General features: G+C 42.3%; 1 protein-coding gene across 2 annotated transcripts in view; it reads left to right on the plus strand.

Moving 5' to 3' along the window:
- Positions 1-23,678, plus strand: part of rab11fip4b (RAB11 family interacting protein 4 (class II) b) — a 47,385-nt gene extending 23,707 nt beyond the window's left edge. The window contains exons 5-13 of one of the 2 annotated variants that reach the window (XM_080721918.1): positions 740-778; positions 5,173-5,272; positions 8,136-8,239; positions 10,491-10,631; positions 11,262-11,343; positions 13,460-13,597; positions 14,137-14,277; positions 18,716-18,859; positions 19,396-23,678. In XM_080721918.1, coding sequence (XP_080578044.1) covers positions 740-778; positions 5,173-5,272; positions 8,136-8,239; positions 10,491-10,631; positions 11,262-11,343; positions 13,460-13,597; positions 14,137-14,277; positions 18,716-18,859; positions 19,396-19,512 — 1,006 coding nt within the window. In that variant the 3' untranslated portion in view covers positions 19,513-23,678. Of the gene's footprint in view, positions 1-739; positions 779-5,172; positions 5,273-8,135; positions 8,240-10,490; positions 10,632-11,261; positions 11,344-13,459; positions 13,598-14,136; positions 14,296-18,715; positions 18,860-19,395 lie in introns of both variants that reach the window. The other variant, XM_080721917.1, reaches the window with a different exon arrangement.
- The last annotated feature ends 2,217 nt before the right edge of the window (positions 23,679-25,895 follow it).

The raw sequence follows: 25,895 nt of genomic DNA on the forward strand, positions 1-25,895 counted from the left end.
ACCTTGTGTGAACATTGGCTGTTCTGCACACACACAAACACACACACACACACACACACACACACACACACACACACATACACACACACACACACACATACACACACATACACACACACACACACACGGTGAGAACAGTAAAATGTATAGTGATTACCTGGGCTTCATTCTAATCATCGCAAACTCATTTTGTTTTCTTCACTTGGAGTCTCTAATTTGACTCAAGAAGTGAATTTCGTCCGTCCAAATTTGTCTTAACATCTACCCCAGATGAATAATCAAACAGATATGAGGATTGTGGAGACAAATCTAGACAATTGTGATTATATCCAACTGGATTGAACCCGGGTCTTTATCACATCTGGGCTTGAACGTTGATTCTGACAACATGTCTTTGCACCTTGAAGTTAATCTAGTTATAGGTTCCGCATGGCCAGCCCTCAAATCTCACTCTGAATAGGTCTGGGGAAACTCGCTCACTCATTATTTGGAAACAGTGGATAGAATCACTCACTAGGGTGTGGCTAAGCTGTGTTCGAGTGGTAATGTAGAAGAACGTTAAGCCAAATTATCTGTGTAGCCTCCGGGCCTCGTCAGATATGACGCACATTTTGTACGTCATATACATTTTCTTCCGCCTCTAATGTCTCCTGTATTAAATATGTTCAATTGCATCTTAATTTGAGTTATGTTACTGAGATAAAATTGACCAAGACTTTTGTTTTTGTCTCTGCTACAGCCCCAATAGGAAAATCTCCAGCACAGCCTCCTTTGGAAGGTATGTCACTTAATTTCATGCGTCTTCTGTGTGTGTGTGTGTGTGTGTGTGTGTGTGTGTGTGTGTGTGTGTGTGTGCGTGTGTGCGTGTGTGCGTGTGAGTGTGTGAGTGAGTGAGTGAGTGAGTGAGCGAGCGAGCGTGCGTGCGTTTGTGCGTGCGTGTGTGTAGACTGCTGCATATGTTTATTGTGGGCTCGCCTATAAGGCGAGCACACTTTAGATATTGTCATTATTTATTTATCTATCAGGCAGTCATACAGTAGACGGGAACTTCGGTTCCTTTCTACTCCTACATACTTAGTGAGAAAATGAAAATAAAAACATCAATGTGTTCAGCTTACAGTGGCGAAGTGTGCTATTATTTATTATAGTAATCGGCCAAATGGTGGCGCTGTAGGAAGCCTTCGAAAGTGCGAACTTTGAACAGGTATAGCTCATGCTGTGTTTGAGGTCCAGCCATGAAACCTGTATACACTTATGCGTCTCCTCATGCCGAACAACTTTTACCCTCTAACTTTTGACCCCTGACCTTTAGGTCTCCCACAATTCGGAATTATATGAAAAACAGTAAAAATCTATCTCCTCCTGGGTTTTTTTCGATACGCGCACAAAACTTTTTTCACATGAACTTTGGACCAATACGGTCAAACTAGTCTCGGCGGATTTCTTTTAAAGTGAAATATAATTTTTTAATAATTCAATCAATATTGCGGTTTTATGCAAATTATTCTTCGGCCTCTAAATCATACATGCAAAGTTACACGTTCATGGCATTTGGCAAAGATGTGGAGGGTTAGTCAAAGTATCACTGAAACCAATTTTATTCCAATCGGCCAAAGGGGGGCGCTATACGAAGCGTTTGAAAATTCAAACTTCAAACGGGCATAAGTCTTGACTCATTTCGTTTGAAGACATGCAACTTGTTACACGCGTGCTTTGACTCAAGCGGAAGACATCTGTGTCGTTGTTAAGTAAGCTCCGCCCTTAGATTTTCTGCCAATTTGAGCAGTTTGTAAAACGCGTAAACCCGCTTTTATTCTGAAATTTTCGCGTCACGTGCACAAAACTTTTTTTACGTGAACTTTGGACCGATATCTAAAGATCTGTCAGATCGGATTTCTTTAAAATTGAAACATGCTTTTTTAAATAATTCAATGAATATTGCATTTTTATGCAAATTATTCTTCTGCCTCTAAATCATACATACAACGTAGCATGTTCATGGCATTTGGCAAAGATGTAGAGTGTTATTCCAAATATCACTAAAACCAATCATACCCCAATTGGCCAAAGGGGGGCGCTATATCATTTTGAGCAGTTTGTGAAACGCTTAAAACCGTTTTTATTCTAGGATTTCTTTTTAGCAATTTGCATGAAACATTCTACACGCAATCTAAGGACCTTTATCTAACATGCCTATGAAGTGCATACAATAAAATAATAAAATAATAATAATAAATATAGCTGCAAGCAGCGATAAAGTGGCCAAAGCCAAAAACACCTCAAATCATGAACACAGCCTGGGATGTGCGTGAAATCTTGCAAGCACATTCCCAATAGGTCAAGGAACAGATACCACCCTTCTATCATTGGCCTGTTATAGCGCCACCAGCGGGTCAACTTTTGCATAACATTTTTGGAAAAAATGGACCAATCTTTGACGTCAGTAACGTCAAAGAGAGCACTGCCTGCGATCTTGACATTTTGTACTTTTATAGCCATTGTTTTCCGGCTAGAAGCGAGCCCACAATTGTTTCGAAGGAACAATATTTTTCTAGTTAACAGATCAAGTTCAATGGAACTGAACTTGCACATGGGCATTGATTGACAGTTGGCTCATTGACAGCTGGCATATGCAGGGATTGACAAAGCTGATTCTTCACTTTTCCAAAATGTATGCTGTTTAGTAGAATCTTTGCCACAGGCTATGGGATCTGTAGTCATGGTGGCTGCAGTCCCATAACCTGGATGGACTTGGAACCCTGTGGTGTTATTGGTTGTTGGTTGGTTGTCAGGGTGACATCATGACCAGTCATGAACCGGCTTCCCTGGGCATGGAATTGCCTAGTTAATTAGTAACAAAGCTAATTAAAAGAACTGGAGAACTATTTGTCTTGGCTGCAAGGTCACTAAAGACTTTATGATTGTGTTGTGTAGAGGTCCCTTGGTGTTTTCTGCAGTGATGTTTCTCAGCTGGCAACCATATAAGCGCTGTAACCTGCTAATTAGCCTGTGTGCATGTTGAAATGCAGTGCGAGTGCATTGCAGATTGGTGCAGTACACAGTAAAACCTTACAGAGTTGATTTATCCATGTGTAACTCAGAGAGTATACACATGTAACCAAATGGTCTATTTCAGGGGTCTTCAACAGGGGTCCGGGATCCCTACGGGGTCCTTTTTATTTTTATTTTTTCTGCATTCTTATGTATTTGATGTTATGCTTTTGAAACTGATATTATCCTAGATAAAGTACTATGTTCTATCCGTCTGTCTTTCAATGTTATATGAGATACTTAAAGTGTGGTTCCTGTGGAAATAAGCCTCGGCTTTCTAGGATCTCCTTTTAGTTGACCTTGTACCAGCGATTTGTACTGTCATGAAACTGTACTTTTTTCTATTGCAAACTTCTAATAAATTCTTCAATCAATCAATCAATCAGAGTTACTACAGGGGGGCTGCCAGATCTTTGTGTAATAGGAACATGTTTTTTACATTTGAACCCTAGCACCCCTATTCTGTGGAACATTAGACAAAGGCGTTGTAAGCTTGTAGATCGGCTATTTTTGGCAAAGAGGTTTGTAGAGGGTGAAGAAGAGCTAAAGTATTTGACGGTTCAAGTGGTTAAATGTCTGAAAATACACATTACTCCAGCATGATGACAGTGCTTTCAAACTGTCTAAGCTATCTAAGAAATCTATGAACATTTTTAATCTGCAACGTAATTTTATACAATACGTAGTTGGGGGTCCCTGCTTCATCTATCGCTCAGCTAAGGGGTCCTTGGCCTGAAAGCGTTGAAGACCCCTGGTCTATTTGGTTAAAATCTTACACACATGTAGGGCTGTCACAATTATTACATAATCGTCCAATCGCGATTATTTGACATAATCGCGATTATTTTTCATAATCGTCATAATCGTTTCCATGTTGAAAAATGTTCATATATATTTTTTTTAAGTAAAATATAGTGGAAATAGCAGATCTACAAGCTCACAACCCGTCGTGATCTATCAATGTTCTTTTTTAAGTATGAAGTTGTCAAATATGTCAGTAATTTCTTTGTACATTTAGGTTATGTGTCATATCTACCATGTGCAACTTCAAAGTCTAAAAGCCAAACAGAAATGTGATTGTCAACGACAAAAACACAATTAAATCGTTAATCGCAGTTATTTGAGTGAAAATTAATCGTCATATAAAATGTCATCATCGTGACAGCCCTACCCACATGTGTTAAAATAACACAGAGGATTTGACTGCGTAGTCACAGTAACGGTGGACCCAGTGTAAGTCTCTGTCCTAATTTCCCTCCCTTCCCAGTGAGTTATTGTGGTCTGCCAGACAATCCTGATCTATGAATTCTATATGAGGGGTTTGTTAACTGTGCCCAGCCCTCTTTTCTCCTGTCCTTTCTGTCTACTCTTCCCTGCTGCAGCCTGCCAGCCCCTTATTGTCTCCCTCCTCTGTTTCCTTTCCTCTCGGCTCCTTCTCTCCTCCTCTGCCTTTCGACGTGTCTTTTCTTCTCTTCACTTCATGTCCCCTTTGTCTCCTTTCTTCTCCTCACCTCTCCTGTCCCCTCCTGTGTCTTTTTTTTTATCAGTAATCTCGGTAATTGAATGGACGCTTGCACGCTGTGAAGTCATTCCATTAGATTTAAGAAGGGTAGCTATAGTGACACTGTGTGTGTGTGTGTGTGTGTGTGTGTGTGTGTGTGTGTGTGTGTGTGTGTATCGTGTGTGTGCGTGTGCGTGCGTGCGCGTGTGCGCATGTATGAGTATTTCTTCCTGTCATGCTAGTAAGTTTGTCTATGCAGGATGTATTTGATCAAAATCAATGTGGGTGTATCCTGGGTGTGTGTGTGCGTGCGTGTGTGTGCACATTTAATATAATAGATCCAACTCCTCTGCTAGCCACAGCTCATGGACACACAGTCCTACTTCCCTGTCATCCTGCGGCAGTCTGTGCAGGACACTCTGTCTTACACACACACACACGCGCGCGCACGCGCACACACACACACACACACACACACACACACACACACACACACACACACACACACGCAGGACCAGCTGCATCTCACCTGGCCTTGTTCTGCACAGATTCCTCTCTCTAAGCGTGTGTGTGTGTGTGTGTGTCTGTGTGTGTGTGTGTGTGTGCGTTTATTCGAGCAGGCAGCTGCTCCAGAATAGCAACTTAAGCAGTAGCAACGGCAGCACAGAGGATCTGTTCAGAGACAGCATCGACTCCTGTGACATCGACATCAACGAGAAGGTACTGTATGTATTGTGGCGTGCACATCTGTATGTCTCTTGAGTGTGTGTTTGTATGCGTGTTGTGTTTGTGTGTGCATGTCTGTGAACATTATGTTCCGTGCCTCCTTTTTTTAGCTAGTAGCACAGTACAGATGCTCATGGGAAGTGCGTCTGCAGCATTTACTCAAAAGTAAAGTAAATTGGTAGTTGATCATCGATCGTAACATGTTTTCAGGTACAGCAGTGTCTCTCAACCTTTTCTAGATCAGGGCCCACTTGAAAATATTGAAAGCATCCGACCACTTGTGGTCAGGTGGGTGTGTCACGTAGCCTGTGTTTTCATTTCGTTTCACTCCATTATTCAGTCTGAAAGCCCTCTCAGTGCAGGCGTTTTCTGAGACGGGGGCGTGGCCAAAGTGGGATTCTTTGGCGATTGGTTCATACTGGATCATCCCCATTTGGGCCGGTTACATTTAACCCCCGCCTTCGACAGCGTCACCAGACCCCTGAAGCATGGCTTTAGTGCATGGGTCTTCAACAGGGGGTCCGGGGAGTTACTACAGGGGGTCCTCCAAATCTTTGAGTGATAGAAAGTCTTTTCTCCTTTTTTATATTAACCACTTGAACCCTAGTGTCCATATTCTGAGAACTTTAGCCAAAAATAGCAGATCGGCTATTTTCGGCAAAAGGCTTTGGTGTAGGGAAAAAGAAAAGACTAAGTACAGACTGGTCAAGTTTATTAAGTATTGAAAACACAAATTGACATGAATCCAAAATAAACTGATGATTGTGATGTCAAACGATGAAACTATGTGGAATCTATGAAAAGGTTGTGGGGGTCCCCGCTTCATCTCTCTCTCAACTAAGGGGTCCCTGGCCTGAAAACATTGAAGACCCCTGCTTTAGTGATTCAGGGGCTGGAGCCAGGCCAGGTGTCAAGTGCATTTTCAAAGCATGTTTATTTTAATGATCAACGATTGTGTTCCACCTTGAATCAATGGAACTAACGTAGTATACTTTAGGTTCTTATTCACCGGTATCACTTTTTAATATATTGTTATCATTAACACTGTAGTGTTTTGCCAATTATTTGGGTGCCCACTTGCAATTCCCTCACGACCCGCCAGTGGGCCCCAGACCACAGGTTGAGTATTTGCCCTTCATGCCAAATTCAAGTGTTTATGTCGGCCTACACATCTTCAAATCACTACACAGTGAAAGGGGAGTATAAAAGGACTCTCACTGAGGATTTGATGGTTTTTATTTATTTATGTGAAATTAAATTAATTTTAGATGATTCATTTTAGGCTATGTCGTTGCTGTACAATAAAACAATTGTGAAAATTGTAAAACCATTTCATATCAAGGGTGGGAGGGGGGCCCACCAGCGGCTGTGACTATTTGGGGGTCCTTCATATACAAAAACAAAGTTCACCATATACTGTACACATTACATTGTTCTAGGGGGTTTGTCTTCTCCTCAGAGAATTTTGTATTTTTTAAAGGAATTTAGCCAAGAGAAAACGCACCTCTTTGAAAATCTAGTTAAGTGTGCCTGCCATGCAATGCAATGGCAAAACACTTATTGTAATCCGCCATACTTAGTTCACAATCTTCTTCCCGCAAATTTCGGCACGTAATAACTGCCGCACGATTTACACCACCCCCGCAATATATACATCAAAACGTGCGGCTCGGCCCGGGAATGGTGTGCTATTACTTTTCTTTCCGATCAGTGTTACCATGGCAACGTAATTCTTAAAAAACTACGTGCAAAAACCCCCATTGACTTTGAATGGGGGACTCGAAAAAAAAAAACAGAAACTTTGGCGCCACATAACTCTGCCATACTTTTGCCTAGCAACGTGATTTAAACTTTAAAATGCACACACAACTTTGGTCTTTTTCCGGCTAATAGGGATGAGCTGTAATTGATTAAGCCCCGCCCCCTCTGTATTCCTATTGGCTGGGCTTTAAACAGCCACTACTCCAGTTCACAGCATGGTACCGTCTTGAAACTTGGTGTCTGGACTTAAACGGCCAATAGGGACTTAATACTTAAGCCCCGCCCTATTAAGCCCCGCCCCTATCTTCCTATTGGCTGAGCTTTCAACAGCTATATCTCCAGTTTGCAGCATGGTACCGTCTCGAAACTCGCTGTGTGTACTTACATGGCCAATAGGAATTATCTGTAATTGCTTAAGCCCCGCCCCCTCTGCCTTCCTATTGGCTGGGCTTTAAACAGTCATGTCTCCACTTCCCAACACGTTACTGGTCTCAAACTCAGTGGGCGGTCCCACAGTCCCAACGGCTAACCGCTAATGCTAATGATAAAAATGCTAATGTTAAAAATTCTAATAATGATCTTAATGTTAATGCAAAAATGCTAATGCTAACACCAACTGCTATACAAGGTTGCACACACTTTGCGAGCTGCAGGCACACTTAAAATTTCTTAGAAATTTTCTTTTCTAGTTCTGCATAATATTCCCTTAACCAGATCAAAAGAAATACTAAAGTGTTTAACTTCTACTTTTCAAACAAAGTTTACCTTAGGGTAGTATAGCCAGAGCAATGGAATACCAAAATAAATGAAGTGTGGGGAACATCTAGGCCACAAACAGTACTTCGGGTAAGCCTTTGAATCTGCAAAGTACTCTCAACTGAGCACAGTTGTCTTCTTTCTAAGTCACTGGTGATATATGTTTCACTAGTAGTCTGACTTAATTTAAACATAAGTTCTGAGCCTTGCCCCTTATTCCCAAATATACTCCATCACTGAATGTCACACTCTAAACTCTGTACCCTCTCTCTCTCTCTCTCTCTCTCTCTCAATATCTCTGTCTCTCTCACTCTCTCCCTCCCCGCTCTCTCTTTGCCAGGTGAGCTTCTTGGAGAGGAAAGTAGCGGAGTTGGAGAGTGACAGTTTAGTGAATGGTGATCTCAAGTCCAGGCTAAAGCAGGAGAACACACAACTTGTGCACAGGTACAATAAGAGGACACACATACACGCACGTGACAAACAAGAAGAATCTGTCTTGTCTTTTGACTCTTCTTGTCTTGTCGCTTATGGCTCAAAGCCCATTTCCACTACTGGACGAATTTAAATAAAAAGGCCTGAATCTTTTTTTCCCCTCTTGCATTATAGCTAGTTTTTCTTTCTTGTAATTATAACACGATATCTCAGAATTCAGTTGTTCTTTCTTGTAAATCCAACTTCATGGTGTATGTCATAATTCTACCTACTGTAGTGACATGAAAGTGTTTGAATGAAACCGTCTACATCAGTGGTTCCCAAACTTTTTAGCTTGTGACCCAAAAAAATAAATCAAACGTTTGCCCAGGACCCAAAACTACAGTAGTTAAAACAGCAGATCTACAAGCTCACAACGCGATGCAAAGCGTCGCGTTGTGAGCTTGTAGATCGGCTATTTTCACTACTTCTTAAACATTTGTGCTCTAATTTAAGGAATTTCTTTGAATTTTCTTTGATTTCTTCATGAAATTACTGAAAAAATAATTTAACTTTGTTTTTAGTTAGTGGAGAAAAAAAAACATTTTTGGTAATGTTTTTTTTTTTTATGTTTTGAAATAATAATAATTAAAAACAAAATGTAGGAAACCAAAAATTAAGGGACCCATAAGAATCTGTCTGTGACCCACAAACGGGTCCCGACCCACTGTTTGGGAAACAGTGGTCTACATTACAGCAGCACTTGTGGAAGTCCCCCTCCTTATACACTACTGTGTGCACTGTGTTAATAATGTAGCTCGACTGCGGAAGCTTGTGGTTTCTCCACTGTTGCAACGTACTGTACTACATTACATTATGTAGAGAGCTAAACAATGCATATCTCTCTCCTGCTGTGACACATTTTCCTAACAGTTCCCTTTGTACATTCTACAGTAGGTAAATGCGTTGCCGCTAGTAGCCTACATTTCATTGAGAGCAAGGGTGCATTTTTCTAAGAGAGTGTTGCTCTCGTTTTTCTGTTTTCCCTTGTGGTAAAGAAAACCCTATATCTAATCTATATCTGTGTCACTCAGAACAATGGCTTGCATCCATATTTTAACCATCAATAAATCTTTAACTCGGCAGTGGCAGTGGTTCTCAAAGTGGATTCCAGGGACTCTCTAGGTTCCTTTAGGGGGGCGTCTAAATTGACCCTTACAAGTCTGTAACTCTGACATTATACAAACTAGTTCGGGAATGGCACAAGTGTTCAGATCTAGAGCACGGGCTCTACATCTGGCCTACATCTTGGCACAAAGCGTTCAAAGTTTTTGTCACTTTGGCCAAGCTATGCGGGACGCTTAATGAAATTAACTCATAAAAACACAGCTCACTTCACACGCTGTGAAGTGAGCATGACGTTTGCCCTGTGTCTGTTTGTACGCCCAACATCACACATATTCACTGGTCCATAGTGTTCTAGAACGCTATGGACCAGTGCTATCCTAATTTCTTATTTGAAGATGGTCACAGCAAACATTGTGATGCAGGTGTCTGGTTTCAAATTCTAGGTGTGTAAGTAGACTGGAATATGTGCAGATTGTGCACACAGGGCATAGGCCTACCTGCGCAAATGAACATGCAGATAGATGGAACCAAATGTTAACAGGTCCATTTGGTTCCATTTGTACTGTATACTGTCAGAGTTAAGGGAAGACCACTGATCTACACTCCAGTATGTGATTAGCCCAGTGTTTCCCAACCACTGTGCCTGGGGACCTTTGGTGTGCCCCTGAGAAGGGTCAAGTGTGCCCCTTGAAACTGCTTGAAAGCCAGTATTGTATTTAACATTTTAAAAATGATTTAAACTAGTGAAAACAGCCAATCTACAAGCACACAACGCCTCGCACCACGAGGCGTTGTGTGCTTGTAGATCTGCTGTTTTCACTACTGTTGTGCGACAGCCTTGTATGATGAAGCAGGGCTTTACTTTGCGAAGAAACGTACAAATTTGAAACTTGGAGATACAAGGTTTCTTCCCGACAGTGACGATATTTACACCCCCGTATTATGTTGGTGTGCCTATGGATTCTTGGGACATGAAAAGTGTGCCCATGCAGAAAAAAGGTTGAGAAACACTGTGTTAACGGGTCCATTTGGTTCCATTTGTATACTGTCAGAGTAAAGGGAAGACCGCTGATCTACACTCCAGTATGTGATGTAGCCTATGTTCATGTTCTCTCAGAGTGAAACACTGATGTAGCCTGTGTTCATGTTCTCTCAGAGTGAATGAGTTGGAGGAGCTGCTGAAAGACCAGGAGACTCGTTCAGAGCAGAGCATGGTGGAGGAGCTGAGACGCCACAGGGAGGCTTACAATAAGATGGAGAGAGACAAGAACACACAGATAGAACTGCTAAACAACCGGTGAGAAACACACACACACGTCCGTATGCTACTACAGTCTCTTAAATTCAAGTGATGTTTGTGACGGGTTGAGACCGTGCATGCATTGGTTTAATCACGCTACGCGACCTGATGCTGAAATGGACAGCTGTTGTCTCATCTTCAATGAAATGCGTGTGCATAGTTCTTGAGTAAGAAGAACTTTGTGTATTCATTACATTTTCTGTGGCAGTTACTTCCACACAGAACTCCTCAGAAGCCTACTAGTCTTATCCTGCGAAACAGAGTGTCTCTGAGTTTGCTGAGAGAGAGAGAGAGTGAGAGAGAGAGAGAGAGAGAGGGAGAGACAGAGAGAGAGAGAGACAACTACATTCTACAGAGGCACATTTGAAATGTGATTTACAGATGGTGATAATAATAAATTACTGTGTGTTTTTTAATCGGTCAGGATGTCCGGAGGGAATTATTTTTTATTATATTTTATTTGGTCTTGGCCATAAAAAAACAGACAAAACCGGCAATTTCTGGACTAACGCAACCTCTGATGTATATAGATTATCAACATGCGGGGGTTGAACCATTGACCTTCCAATGTGTGTGTGTGTGTGTGTGTGTGTGTGTGTGTGTGTGTGTGTGTGTGTGTGTGTGTAGACTTCAGCAGGTGGAGGACGACAACAGTGACATGACTATGAGCATGTGCCGGCTCAAGCAGCAGACAGAGAAACTAGACGAGGTAAAAGTCTGATTGATTTATACTTGGTTGCACAATTTCTGTGTTTTCCACTTGCCGTTGTACCGTATACTGGCTCACCTGCCAGTGAGGAGTCCCGTCCAACGTTCTCCACTGACAGGCGCTACCCAGCCCGTAGAGTAGGAGTACATCTAGCACAGATCACCCTCACTCGATCATGGGGCAATTATGTTTGTATAGAGACCACATAGAATTACTGTATATATAAAAACTAGAGAATGGACGGCCCAGCCCCCATCTATTCATTTCAATGTACCCTCTTCTTCCGCACTTGACCAACTAAGGTTTTGGTCATAGAGCAGACCCTCTAGTACGGGGTTCCCCAATAGGCGGGAGGCTACTGTCTGGCCCCCACCAACCACAGCAATAATGGTGGTATAAGAGCAGCAACAACACTAGTATATCGTCGTTGTCGGATGGAAACCTTGTATTCCAAAACCGTTTGTTTTGTATCTATCGTCTATTGTGTGCTTGTAGATCTGCTGTTTTCACTAGTTTTGTCACTTTTGTGTGATGGTCTTGTATGATGAAGCAGGGCTTTGGCTTTACCAAAAAACGTACACATTTGAAACTTGGAGATACAAGGTTTCTGCCCGACAGTGACGATATCTGAACTGTTGCTGGAGTAGAGGGAACGCCACCGTCGCCCCCTGCAATGTTGTGGCCCTCGCTTGGTAACCTAGTCATCATTCGGCCCTTGGGGAAAACTAATTGGGGAACCCTGCTCTAGTATTTCAGCGCAGAAAGCGTTTTAAATGAGGAAGTCCTGCAATACAAGATTTGAACACCAGGACACGGCAGCTCCACAGTCCTGGGGGTTCGGTATAGTCACTCGGTATATTCTCACGTGTCTTTTTTATCGTGCCGCCTTCTCTTTAACACAGACAGTGTCTAGTCCGGCTTTCCTGTATTCACATACTGTCAACACAGTCTTGTTAGTCCAGTGATTGTGTCCCTGATAGTCAAAATAATTCTCAGGAACAAATTAGTGTGCACACACATACATACAGTACACTGACAAACAAGACATGAGAGATAGAGAAGGCAAGAGTGAGAAAGCCAATTAATTAATGAGTTGTTTGAAAGGGAGAGGGAGTAGTGTTTTAGAGAAGGTGTTAGATCCGGGTTGAGTTGTGAACAACACTTCTATTCTCAGACAGCAGCCATGTTCAGCCTCCCTCAGTATGACATTTGGTTTTATGGCACTAAATGGAAATGTGTATGTAACACGAATGTATATTTTTGTGCATGTACGTGTTTTACTTTTGTGTGTGTGTGTGTGTGTGTGCGTGCGCGCGTGCGTGTGTGCATGTGAGCATATATGTATTTGTATGTGTGAGCATGAATTATAGCACAAGATGTACTGTAGTGTATACATTCATTTAGTATGCACAGTAAGCATATCAAAGTGATTTATTGTCACATGCACAACCCTACAGCAGCAGGCAGTGAAATTCTTGTTCTCATGTATTTAACGGTGTGGAAACGTGGTAGATAAAATGTATGGCAGATAAAAGCAAGCGTGTAACCTGTGATAAGCTGCAAGCCTGCAACCAGTTCTCACTTGAAAGTTCTAAACTGATAAACCAACCAACAGTACTTAAAGTGTACACTGTAGGTAACAGGGTGACTGACGTTGCAAACAGGGTATACACTTGATGTGACATCATACCCGGGAATGTTATGCAGGAACGCCTACTGAGTGGCAAAGGAGGAGTCTGGAGGAGTTTCCCAACGAGCGCTTGAGTGGCATATGATGGCTTGAGTGGCGCTGAGTGGCATATGATGCATACCCTCTATTTTACAACCAACGTTTTGACCAGACAAAGGTCTTTGTCTGTTCAAAACGTTGGTTGTTTATCATCAACGTACTGTTTGCAACGCGGCTACGAGCAGTGCCGCCTCTTTCCTCTTTTGAAGCATAACTGCAACGTGTTCTGGAGGTCTGGCCATCTGTTCTCAGGTTATTTTGCTGACAGTCAAACAAACAAATAGAAAGGGGAAAAACACACAACCCAGTCTGTAACTTTATTCGTGGAGGCGAGCGACCTTGTGAAAATAAATCCAAGCAGTAAGATGTGTGTTTGTCTGTTGTCAGGAGAAGCAGAGGATGACGGACAAGCTAGAGGACACGAGTCTGCGTCTGAAGGATGAGATGGACCTCTACAGAAAGATGATGGACAAACTGAGACAAAACAGGCAGCAGTTCCAGAAGGACAAGGAGGCAATGCAAGAGGTGAGACAAAATGGCCAATGTACGCACGCGCACGCACGCACGCACGCACGCACGCACGCACACACACACACACACACACACACACACACACACACACACACACACACACACACACAACCTTCCATTGAAAACACATATTTGGTCCTCACCAGGATAGAGATGCAGGAGCACACAGGCATACACTAATGCGTGTATGTGGACACCCGCCGGCACCTACACACACACACTACATCTCTCTATCTCTCTCTCTCTGTCTCTCTCTCTCTCTCTATTTCTATCACCTTCATGACTTCCCTCACTGCAGGTAAAGTGACTCATGGACTTAGTCCAGATACATGCCTACACACACACACACACACACACACACACACACACACACACACACACACACACACACACACACACAATTACTTCCACTTCCGCACCGCACCACTGCAACCAAAAGAATACTGCACTGACCTTACATAACATTCCTCCTTTTCCCTGTGTGTGTGTGTGTGTATGTGTGTGTGTGCGCGCGTGCGTGTGTATGTGTGCAGGTGATTGAGGACCTGCGTCGGGAACTGGAGCACCTTCAGCTGTTCAAGCTGGAGACGGAGAAGCCCGGCCGCGGCCGCAGCTCTTCCTCCAGCCTGTCGGACGTCACCTACCGAACCAGGGAGATGGAGCTGGAGCATGAGGTGAAGAGACTCAAACAGGTACAACTCAACACTCGCCGCACACAGCAGTACAACTATGGTCACCATGGCTTTAAAAAGATTTTAAAATATTTATATAAAACACGCGCGAAGAGAAGGGCCATACTCGTGTGGCACAGGGGTCAAGTACCTGTCCGTGTCCACCACAGCAGTCTTAAGTATCGTGCATAGTGATACATAAGGACGCAGGTCGACACTAGAAATGGAGGGAGAGAGAGATTTCTTCCGTTTGGTCCGTTTGGTGTCTGTTCTTTCTCCCTGTCCGTAGGCTAGCAGACAACACCCAACCCGACGTATTAAACCCGATTAAAACGTACGTACGCATGAACTACCCGTCCCGTGGCAAACTTTTGTCAACCGTCAGGGCAGTAGTGCGGAAAATAACTTTTCCTCTGCAAAAAGAGTGAAAAGATGTCGTTCTTATACCTCTATGATACCAACATGGAAAGCTCTGTGGCTTGAACGCCGTTCTCTTATTGATTAATCACCACATTCGAGAGATGGGGGCTACTCGAGGTGAGTGTGGTTCATTCAGCCAAAAAAAAAAAAAAAAAAAACCTTTCACTTGTGTTTTGAATCATATCCTTTGACTGGCTGGTGATATAACATTAACTGACACAATGTATTTATACAAAATAATTTGTGTGGATGACAGACATTAGAGTGAAATCCTGGTCGGGGAGCGCAGAGAATCTCTTGTGTGCTCTGTGCTGCGAGGCGAAATATTTGGCACGCGGCCCCAACAGAATTCGAGCGGAGAGCGGCTTTTCTCTGCATGGGCACAATTTTCATGTCCCAAGAATCCATGGGCACACCAACATAATACAGGGGTGTAAATATCGTCACTGTTGGGAAGAAACCTTGTATCTCCAAGTTTCAAATTTGTACACAATGCCTCGCACTGCGAGGCGTTTGTGCTTGTAGATCGGCTGTTTTCACTAGTTCAAATCATTTTTAAAATGATAAATACAATACTGGCTTTCTAGCAGTTTCAAGGGGCACACTTGACCCTTCTCAGGGGCACACCAAAGGTCCCCAGGCACAGTGGTTGAGAAACACTGGTCTACACAGTCACACAAACACGATTGGCCTTGTTCAGGGGAAGGAAGCCGGGCAGCAGGGAGGGCGATCTTTGTCACTGCACTAGCGGCTCCAACGGGCTGGGCTGGCGCCTGTCAGCGGGAGTTTTTGAATGGCAGGAGTAGAACAGAGGTGCTACATCCTCCCACTCGGGGCTCCTCTACTAACTGCCGCCTTAGGCAACTGCCTGGTTCGCCTGTATGGACGCACCGGCCCTGCTCAAACACAGTCAACTTCTGTTGATGTTGTTGGACATGTGGTGACTAGGCTGGGGATTGACTTCCATAAGGACTGACTTCCATAAGGACATGGTTACAAATTAATATATCCTGGAGGACCCTGACATAAAAAAAAAAAAGAAATCTTATGAATTAAATTCTCTGAATGTCTGAGGAATAGCTAATAACAGTGATATTTAAACATATTGTTAGAATAGTGAAATATTCATTTATTTTTGTTGTGTAATGATTATCTAGTGATTTTAATTATGATGAAAGGATACTGCTCCTCATTTGGATGGGGACACCTGAGGTTCCCCGGACTGCTCTTAAACAATTTACAATTTAGGCATTTAGCAGACGCAACATCAATACATCAAATGCATAGAAATATTAATCTATGAAAAATGTAGGTAGACCAAGCACCTATTCAGTAAAAAACTATTAAAGATTAAAAAAAAAGAAGAAAAAAAAAAACATTACATGTATGGTCATGAACCACATGACCATCATTTAAATCGCTCAAGAAACATAATTTCTGTCACACTACTATATCTGTAACATTTATGCCAACATTGAAAAGCTTTACGCTTACCTTTATAAAACGCATACGTAGGGTGACATTGTCTCAAGATAAATGGTTGCCAAGAGTCAAGATCCCAAAGGCACTTAAATGCTTTTTTTTTTTTTTGCTGTTGTTTCCAGTTCCCACTAAGTGAACAGACCTAGTAAAGTAAACATTAGAGATAAGAGATCAGAAGAGCATGGTTTTTGTAAGACATGGATATCTTGCAGCATAATGTTTTACACTGAAGACTGAAGCCTTTGTTGACTGGGAAGTAGGCAGTTAATCTGGTTCCTCATAGCGAGCATACAGTCATTGAATTGAAATAACTGCATTTTCAATATCAGCCAGGTAACTCTCTACTGGTCACAGCTTCTCAACTGAAATGCACAGTTCCACAACATAACTCAAAGCAGTTTCTGTTTCAAGTGGAAGAATGCTGTTGTTGAACCTTGTGATGTTGTCCAGTGAAATAGCCAGTCTTGCAGAGTCTGTGTATTATATTGTGTGACTAATCTGACTATGATGATTAGCTGCTGGTATCTCTCTTCTCTTAATATTATCCACCTGTCTCTCTGTCTCTCTGTCTCTCTCTCCCCCCCCCTCTCTCTCTCTCTCTCTCTCTCTCTCTCTCTCTCTCTCTCTCTCTCTCTCGGTCTCTCTGTCTCTCTCTCTCTCCCCCCCCTCTCTCTCTCTCTCTCTCTCTCTCTCTCTCTCTCTCTCTCTCTCTCTCTCTCTCTCGGTCTCTCTCTGTCTGTCTGTCCGTCTTTCCTCCTTTTTTTCAACGCTCTTTAATCTTTTCCTGATGTAATTGCTACCGGTCAACATTTAGAACCGGCCTTTATTTGAAATGTCAATGTTATGCCGTGTACATAGCGAGTGTGCTGCCATGTTACATCAAGCAAGTGAAGGCTGAACTTCATGACCTTAAACACGTAATCTTTGTATGTATGTATGTGTTGTCCAGCGCTTTGCATCCCAGGACTTTCTCCCTCCTGAATTCCAGCATCTGGTGCTGGCTGGGGCACGGCTCCGTCCCGGTGCAATGGTAAAATCCTGTGAAACTTTGAACTTCCCGATTTAACCACTAACTAATTATAACGAAGTAGAGTGAACTTGCCCTATAGAGCAGGGGTTTTCAAGCTTTTTTGACTCAGGGCACCCCTGTAAAAAAAACCTGTTTCATCCACGGCACCCCTGAATTATTATTTTTTGAATCTTACATCATATCAAGCGACATAAATATGCACATCTTTCCACCTGACATACGTACGGTAGGCTATGTCATGGGGAAACAAGTTTCTATTCAGAACTGACTGAAAGTAACTTCATACTTTAACCACATGAACCTCAGCATTCCTACTCTGGGGAGAAGGTTCACCATAAATAGCCGATCAATAAGCTCACAACGTCTTGTAAATCTGCTATTTTTGGTGAAGAGAGTTAGTTTGCTGTAGATGGAAAAAGAATTCAAGTACAGTGCAAATCAGGTCTGTTTTACTAAGCACAGTGAAGTGATATTAATGAATTCCAAATATCATCTGATTATTCTGAGGCACCCCCTGGACTGGCATCACGGCACCCACTTTGGAAACCCTGCTTTAGAGGTTGATTGATTTGGGGGTGAGTTTGGTTCAGGTTGGGAAGGTGGGGGCAGGAGAGCTGATCCCTTGTCAGTGCCCAGGGGCAACTTCATTGTGTGGAGCAATCATAAGTAACACCTGTGGAAAACGCACATAGAGAGCCACATGGAGTAATAACACAGGTGACCTGTTTGTGACATAACACCACATAACCCCCGTTCCCCGTTCTGTCCTGTGGGTTGTTGTTGCCCGAATAGATGTATGTTGTTGCTGTGTCTGCTGCTGGATGTGGTACCGAGAGCAGTGTGACTGCTGTGTGCAGGCTTGATAGTTTCAGACGCTGCAGTACTAACCCGAGTGTGGAGGAGTTTGGGCAGGAGCAAAGGGAGTAACCAGGGGTGTCGCACCAAATTCTGGGCCCTCGCACAATTATTTTGTGCTTTAACTATTGAAAAATAGCAGATATATATGCGAGCTTGTAGATCTGCTATTTTTGAAAGATCGTGAAAATTGTCAGTGGTGCTCAAAATCTTTCATGTGAAGGACCCCCAGAATGATATGTATTTGGCCACAAACCCCCATCTCAAAATATTTAGGTCCAGGGACCCGCCAGAAGCAAAATTTGAGTTACAAAAGTTGAGTTACAAATACATATATTCAAAGATTTGCACACATTTTCACGACTAAAAAAGATCTACAAGCTTGCAGCACGGCACTCGGTGCCGCACTGTGAGCTTGTATATCTGCTATTTTTCAATAGCTAAAGTATATAAGATAATTAAGGCCCCTCCACCTTGGGCCCTAATAACTCAGTCTCACTCCCCCCCCTTGTGACGCCCCTGGGAGTAACCATTCTAAAACAGCACCTCAGGCATCATCATCATCATCGCTCTGGGCAGCCTCTAGATGTCACTGTGGAGACGATGCTAACTGCCTCTCCCCTCTCCTTTTGTCTCCATCTCTTCTCACTCCAGGAGAATCAGAAGTTGAGGGAACAGAATGACGAGTTGAACGGTCAGATCCTCAGCCTGAGTCTTTTCGAGGCCAAGAACCTTTTTGCCACACAGACCAAGGCTCAGTCTCTGGCTGCAGAGATAGACAACGCATCTAGAGACCAGGTAAAACCCATACTGCGGTCATTAAATGGAAACGTTTAAATTAAATGTTTATTTATTCTATATTCTGCACCTCAGCACAAGACAAAATCTTACACATAGCCACTGAGTAGTATGATTGAAATACTAGGAGCATGCATTGGGTTTATGCTATCATTGAAGGATCTATACAACTTTTGTTTCTTACATTTTGAATCAAGAACTTTCATAAAGGTAATGTTTAATAAGTCTATAATTCTGTATCCTAGCTATTGTCTTAGCCATTGTTAGCTTTTTCGAAACACAAAACCCCTTTTTGATTTTTATATGCGGTATGCGCCTTAACCACTAGGCCATTGGCGTCTAACAAATGTACGATTCAAGATATAAAAAAAAGGTTTATTTGTCACTTATGTGCAGTGAAATGTTGGTTTGCGATGCTCTGCAGACTTCTAACAATACAGATCAAACATATGGAAGTACAGTAGGCTACGTGTCGTCATAGATCGAGGGCGAGCCATGTGAAATCTGTTTAATCTGATGCATTGCCATCTCTCTAGTTAATGGACGCCCTGAAGCAGCAGGAAGAAATCAATTTCCGTCTGCGGCAGTACATGGACAAGATCATCCTTTCCATCTTAGACCACAACCCCTCCATCCTGGAGATCAAGAACTAGCAGTCACACGACTAGAATGAGAGTCATTCTATTTTGCTAGAATGAGGATCATGTCTAGTTTTCTGATCAGAAACTGAAATCCCCATTTGTGGGGGCCTGGGGGGGAGAGGAAAGGGAGTGTGAATGCAGCACTGGAACACTGGACTAGTGACAGTAAATGAATGGACAGACATCGCCCTCTGCTGTTAAGGGGTGAACATTAGCTCTTCTTTCAGTATTTTCTTTTTTTTTTTTTGCTGGAATTTCAGTACTAAACTTAAAGGGAGTTTCTCAGTAACTCGCGGACTGACAGACTGTCATGCTACTGCGACTCGTCAACTTTATCGGTCATATTTGTGTTTTCTGTTCTGTTCTGCCGCCATGGTTTCTTGCGGCCATTGGAGTAACTTTGATCTCATCAGACGACACTGGAGAATTATTCCTGGGAATGTGCTGGTACTCTTATGTTGAAATAGTTGGCATTGCTAGATACACTGGACACTGGACATAACTACTTTAATATATTAACAGGAATACAGCCGTGTGATGTTGTTTCATGAGGTGTTATATGTCCAGAGAGACAATGTAGGAAAACACCTAGCTTTGTTCCATAGCGTTAGTGGAGTTCTCCCTAAAGCTATGTTCCTCTACCTCCGCATCTCCTTGGCAAAACCGGAAAACCGATCGTCTCAACCCCTCACCAAACCAAAGGTATCAGTGGGGAGTTGAAAGCTTTCTCTACTTAGTGGACGCAGTCTGGGCCCCCCACCACACGCTTAAAATACATTTATAGGGCGAAATGGAAAATAATCCACCTGATGGAGACACTTCTCCTGATTGAAGACTGTTTTTACGAAACGGCGCTTCCAACGTCACAGAGCTGAATAACACCCAATGAGACTAATCCTCTGTTAATGCGGTCCTCTGACCTGCGCAGCAGTAGTGAGCCCTGATGGCGACGACAAATTGGAGAAAAAACAATTAGGAGAAATGGAGTATCCATCCGGTGGATTATTTTTCATTTCACCCTATAAATGTATTTTAAGTGTGTGGTGGGGGACCCAGACTGCATCCAGTAAGCTTTCAACTGTCCACTGATACCTTTGGTTTGGTGAGGGGCGAAACAGTTTTTGTTATTTTCGGACCAGACAAGCGGGTTTTCCGGTTTTTCAAGGATTTGGGAGGTAGGGGAACATAGCGTTAGGGAGAACTCCACTAACGCTATGGACCAGAGCTAGAAAACACCATGATCCACATGTAAGCTGGCATGCTGAATATGCACACAGCCGGACAGAATAGGAATCTGAAACGGCCTGCCTTTGTGTTTATTTTATTTTATGTTTTGTCATTTCAGTTGTTTGTGGAAAAAGGCCTAATGTGGATTGATATAGAAATAATGCATGTCGATGAAGTATAGTAGAGAGGTACGTGTTTATCAAAAATGAATTAAGAAAACGGTTAGAAGGAGAGGGAAAATATACCATCTCACAATGAATTAGAAGTTGAAGGAGAGTGGTAGAAATCATCAAAGGGATGGTTCTCCTTCAGACTTGAATTCATGGCCATTTTCAATAATTTGATGAGCAGCAGTGGTTTCCTAAGGAGACAAAAATCTCCTAGTCTCCCCGCTGTCTGTCATCAAAATGATTGGCTTAGGAATGCGACAAAAAACTACAAATATCCATTAATTCAAGTCTCCATGGGGTGTGTAATCGATAGGGAAGAAGTTATTTTCTGGGTGAACTATGCCTTTAAGACGGTCTTCCCTGCCGACAAGGAGGGGGTTCAGACGATGTGCCTTGAAGGCCAAGGAGAGAAGAGTCATGAAGTCAAAGAAGGTTAATTGAAGGTCAAGTTCTTTCTTGAAATGATGTCTTCCAGGATATTTCAGGAGCATTTGCATTGCCAATCAATTCAACAGTGTGTTTTCTTGACACACGCACACACACACGCATGCACCAGGGCAAACGAGCGGAGTGGAGCCGTTTTGTGGCCGACCAGAGTGATGAGCGAGTGGGACAAGAGCCCTCTGGAGTGCGGAGCGGCTTTTGTCACCGCTCCGCTCGTGTGCCCTGGCACGCACGCACGCACACAGCACGCGCACACACACACACACGCACACGCACACACACACACACACACACACACACACACACACACACACACACACACACACACACACACACACACACATAGAGTGGCTTGATGTTTGTGGGGAAAAGAGGAAGTGTAAAATGTCACTTTATAGAGCGGAAGCTGCAAACACAAGGAGTGTTTACTTCTGCTTCTGTGGATGCAAAATGCTGATAAAGAGTGAGCTGTTGATGGTACACTGCCTGTGCGGTAGCAATAGACACAATAATGATGCACAGAAATGTGATGAATGTAAAGAATGTGTTGTGGATTTCCATTGGTGTGGATCGGACATCTCAAAAAGCCAGTTTAATAGGGTTTACTGCAGAACCCCCTCAGTGTATGTCTTAAGGCAGTGGTTCTCAAACTTTAAAATTTGAAGGTCTCCCCTTAACTTTGGCAGTGTACAAATGTAACCAAATGGACCCTAACGGGTGCATTTGGTTCCATTTGCAACACTGTCAAAGTTACAGACTTGTAAGGGTCAATTTAGACCCCCATAAAGGAACCTGGCGAGTCCCTGAAATCCACTTTGAGGATCACTGTCTAAAGGAAATCAACAGAAAGAATTATACTTGATTAACCTAAAACTCAATATGCAGTGAGGTACCACGAGGGTGTACAACACTATGTACACTGAAGACTCACACAAGACTGGAATAGAACACTGAATTAATTGAAGCTTATATAGGTTGTGGTTTGTGCCCCCGTGGCTCCACATATAATACTGTAAATAACATGAATGTATCACTCAGCAATTCACTTTCCGTGAAGTCTCAAAGGCTGTTTTTTTTTGTGTACGAACCGCTTTGGTTTGTCATGGTATGTTCTAATACAGTGGTTCTCAACCTGTGGGTCGGGACCCCAAATTATTTGGGGGGGAGGGGGGGGGGGTGATTAACTTAATGTGCAACATTGGTTTCTCACTCAACAGTAAACAAACCAACGTAACGTTTGAGTGTACAGAGGGTATCTGCACATTTCTAAAGTGACACTTTAAGGACTTTTTAATACCTCTAAAATGACAAAAAGTGGCCAAATTGTCAAATATTAGAGGCAGAAATTGTGAAAATAGCAGATCTACATGCACACAATGCCTCACAACGCGAGGCGTTGTGAGCATGTAGATCTGCTATTTTCACAATAGAACCGTGTTATACGAAATGTAATGCCTCAACTCGTAGTGCTCATCAGGGAGGGGGGTCCCCAGTTAAAATATGATTATTTGGGGGGTCACGGCCTAAAAAGGTTGAGGACCACTGTTCTAATACATGTATGTGTGTATTGCATTACTGTATTACAGAGGGCATTGTTTTGGCGTGGTGGGGGAAAACATTCTGCTGTATTACACAATTGCTCTAAACTTGAGTTTTGCTTCATTGCACAAAAAGATGTTAAGTTTCATTCTGCATGGTTTGGTCCATCTTTTCTCCTGTCTGTGCCTTTTTGAAGACACATTTTTTTCAAGATGATGTTACTATGACTTGACTTAAGTTCTTGAGGGTGCATTAAAGTCTGTGTCTGAATTATTTTCATGACTTGTAAATGTTGTACATATATAGTAATGATTTGTATTCATGTGCCATTCGCCACTCTTTTTCAGATACTATGACATTTTATACTGTTTTATCAAGCAACACCTTGTGATAGTTTAGATGTACTAAATAGTATAACGGGCATAGCACAATGCTTTGTATTATAAGCAGATTAGCAAAGTATTTAATCAATTAATGATTAATCTTTGAATGCAAAGTAACATTTCTTGTTTTGTTGTTAATTTGGAGCTTAGTTAAGTCCTTGATTTCCAGGTCGCTTTGAGACAGGTTTTCTTGGGTACGATTGTCATCTGTCTTCCTAACTTACAGAAAAGAATAAATGGTGAGCACTCTGAGCAATATAAATGTGTTACCAATGGTCTCCTCTCTGACTACATATACTGTATATCATCACATCTGCTTGTCTTTGGTCATCTTTTAGTCCAGGGGTCTTCAACAGGGCGTCCGGGACCCCTGGGGGGTCCTCAGAGTTACTACAGGGGGTCCTCCAAATCTTCCAATCCTTTTCATATTAACAACTCGAACCCTAGTGTCCATATTCTGAGAACTGTTGCCAAAAATAGATCTACAAGCGTTGTGAGCTTGTAGATCGGCTATTTTCTGCAAAGAGGTTTGGTGTAGAGGGGTGTGGTGGAATTCACATTCTGTCTGTAAGACGTAAATAAGAAGTGTCAGAGGCAAAGGCATAAGGTGGTGGTGGTTTAATAACAATGAATAGTACAAGTGATAACATGAACTCTACGAATTGTCGTATCTCTATCAACCTAGGAAAAACATCTTACAGTACAGTACATCATGTTGTCTTCAATGCATGATACAGCATAATCTACTCTTACTAACGTCACTCATAATCAATCATGATAATATAATATCTACTACTGTTATTGACGTTACTTAATCAATCATGATAACATGAACTCTACGACAATTCGTAGAGTTCATGTTATCACTTGTACTATTCATTGTTATTAAACCACCACCACCTTATGCCTTTGCCTCTGACACTTCTTATTTACGTCTTACAGAGAGAATGTGAATTCCACCACAGGGGGAAAAAAGAGCAGACTAAGAAAAGAGTAAAAGGTCAAGTTTATTAGGTAATGACAGCTCAAGTGGTTATCTGAAAACACAAATGTCATGAATCCAAAATACACTGATGATTGTGCGGTCAAACGAAACTATATGCAATCTATGTTGTGGGGGTCCCTGCTTCATCTCTCTCTCTCTCAACCAAGGGGTCCATGGCCTGAAAACGTTGAAGACCCCTGTTTTAGTCATTCAGCCGATTCAGAGAGAACAACATTGAGCTGCATTTGCTTTGTCACAAGGTCACTGTTGTGTTCTTCATTTATGATTGATATTTCTCCATTATTTCAAACAGGCCATGAAAATAAAACAAATTTGCCGGGTTATCATTTCCTGAATTTCTGTTACCTTCTGTCTGTGTCACCCCAGTCCAGTAGGCTACTCTTGTTTCCCAAACAGTGGGTCAGGACTCAGGAGGACCCGTCTTTGGGTCACGGACCAATTTTTATGTCTCAAATGTTATTTCAAAAGATTGAAAGAAGTTCAAACAAAAAGAAAATCACAACGATTAAAAACAATGGCATTCTTCTAAACTATAGCACAATGCCACAGAAGAAAAGGTAAATAAATTATACATGTTGGCCTACTGTAATTAGTACACTACTGGTTGACGTTTTTAGTTATCTTCCTAAAACTAATCATTAGTGACTAATGCATGGGTCTTCAACAGGGGATCCTCAGAGTTACTACAGCTAAAGTATTTGTGCAATAGGAACTTTTTTATTTTTTACATTAACCACTTTCAGATTAAAAATCCAACCTCACATTTCATTGTATCTTCTTCTGGGACTTTGGCGCCCTCTGCCGTCCTTAACCTATCATTGGGCTCCCTCACACGCATGTCAGTCAGGCAGTCATTCTCAATCAGTACAGTAAAAGTCAGCGTCCTGGAGGGTGGAGGTGAGTACAGGTCAATGAGGGACGATATTTGCACAATTTGCCTGATTTCTGATTAATTTGAACCCCTCCCACCAAACTCACCCATAAAAGTATGGGATGTTGGGTGTTGTTTTGATTAGCCCAACTATGAGTCGCGACAAAACCGCAGTCATTGGTTTTCAGATAACAGGCCAATTTCACGTGATTAAGGATAGCTTGCTCGCTACAGCAATACACTTTAACACAGTAAAGGAACAGGTTTCTTTGTGCTGGATGCTTATGAGGTCTTGTTCGTCATTTTAATGATTGATGTCCATCAAGGAACTATCGGAAATTATAAGCCACGGTCAGGCGGCCTACATCAAAGTCAAACAATGCTCCTGTCGGTGTTTCTTTGTAGCCACCGACCTGTCCCTTACAACGACAAGTGGTTACAAAGAAACTAGAAAGCCTGGTGAGGCGAGGTTACAAAGAAACTACAACGAAACTAAATTACTTGGGTTACAGTAGAAACAAGATTACATATTGAGAAACTAAGATAGTTAACAGCTTAATTAAACTAGATTCATTGTAGGGCTATTACTTTTAAGGACGACGTCACTTATTCACCCATGTTCCACCTATCTTAATATAATTGGTCCTCAGTCTCCTCACAGCCTTACAGTACCATTATTGTCTACCCAGACAGTTTAAAATTTTAACTTGGTCGATTCAATATTTCGATATTTGATGATGTTCATTTGGAAGGTA

Source organism: Nannobrachium achirus (genome assembly GCF_963921795.1).
Source record: "Nannobrachium achirus genome assembly, chromosome: 3".
Lineage (NCBI taxonomy): Eukaryota > Metazoa > Chordata > Actinopteri > Myctophiformes > Myctophidae > Nannobrachium > Nannobrachium achirus.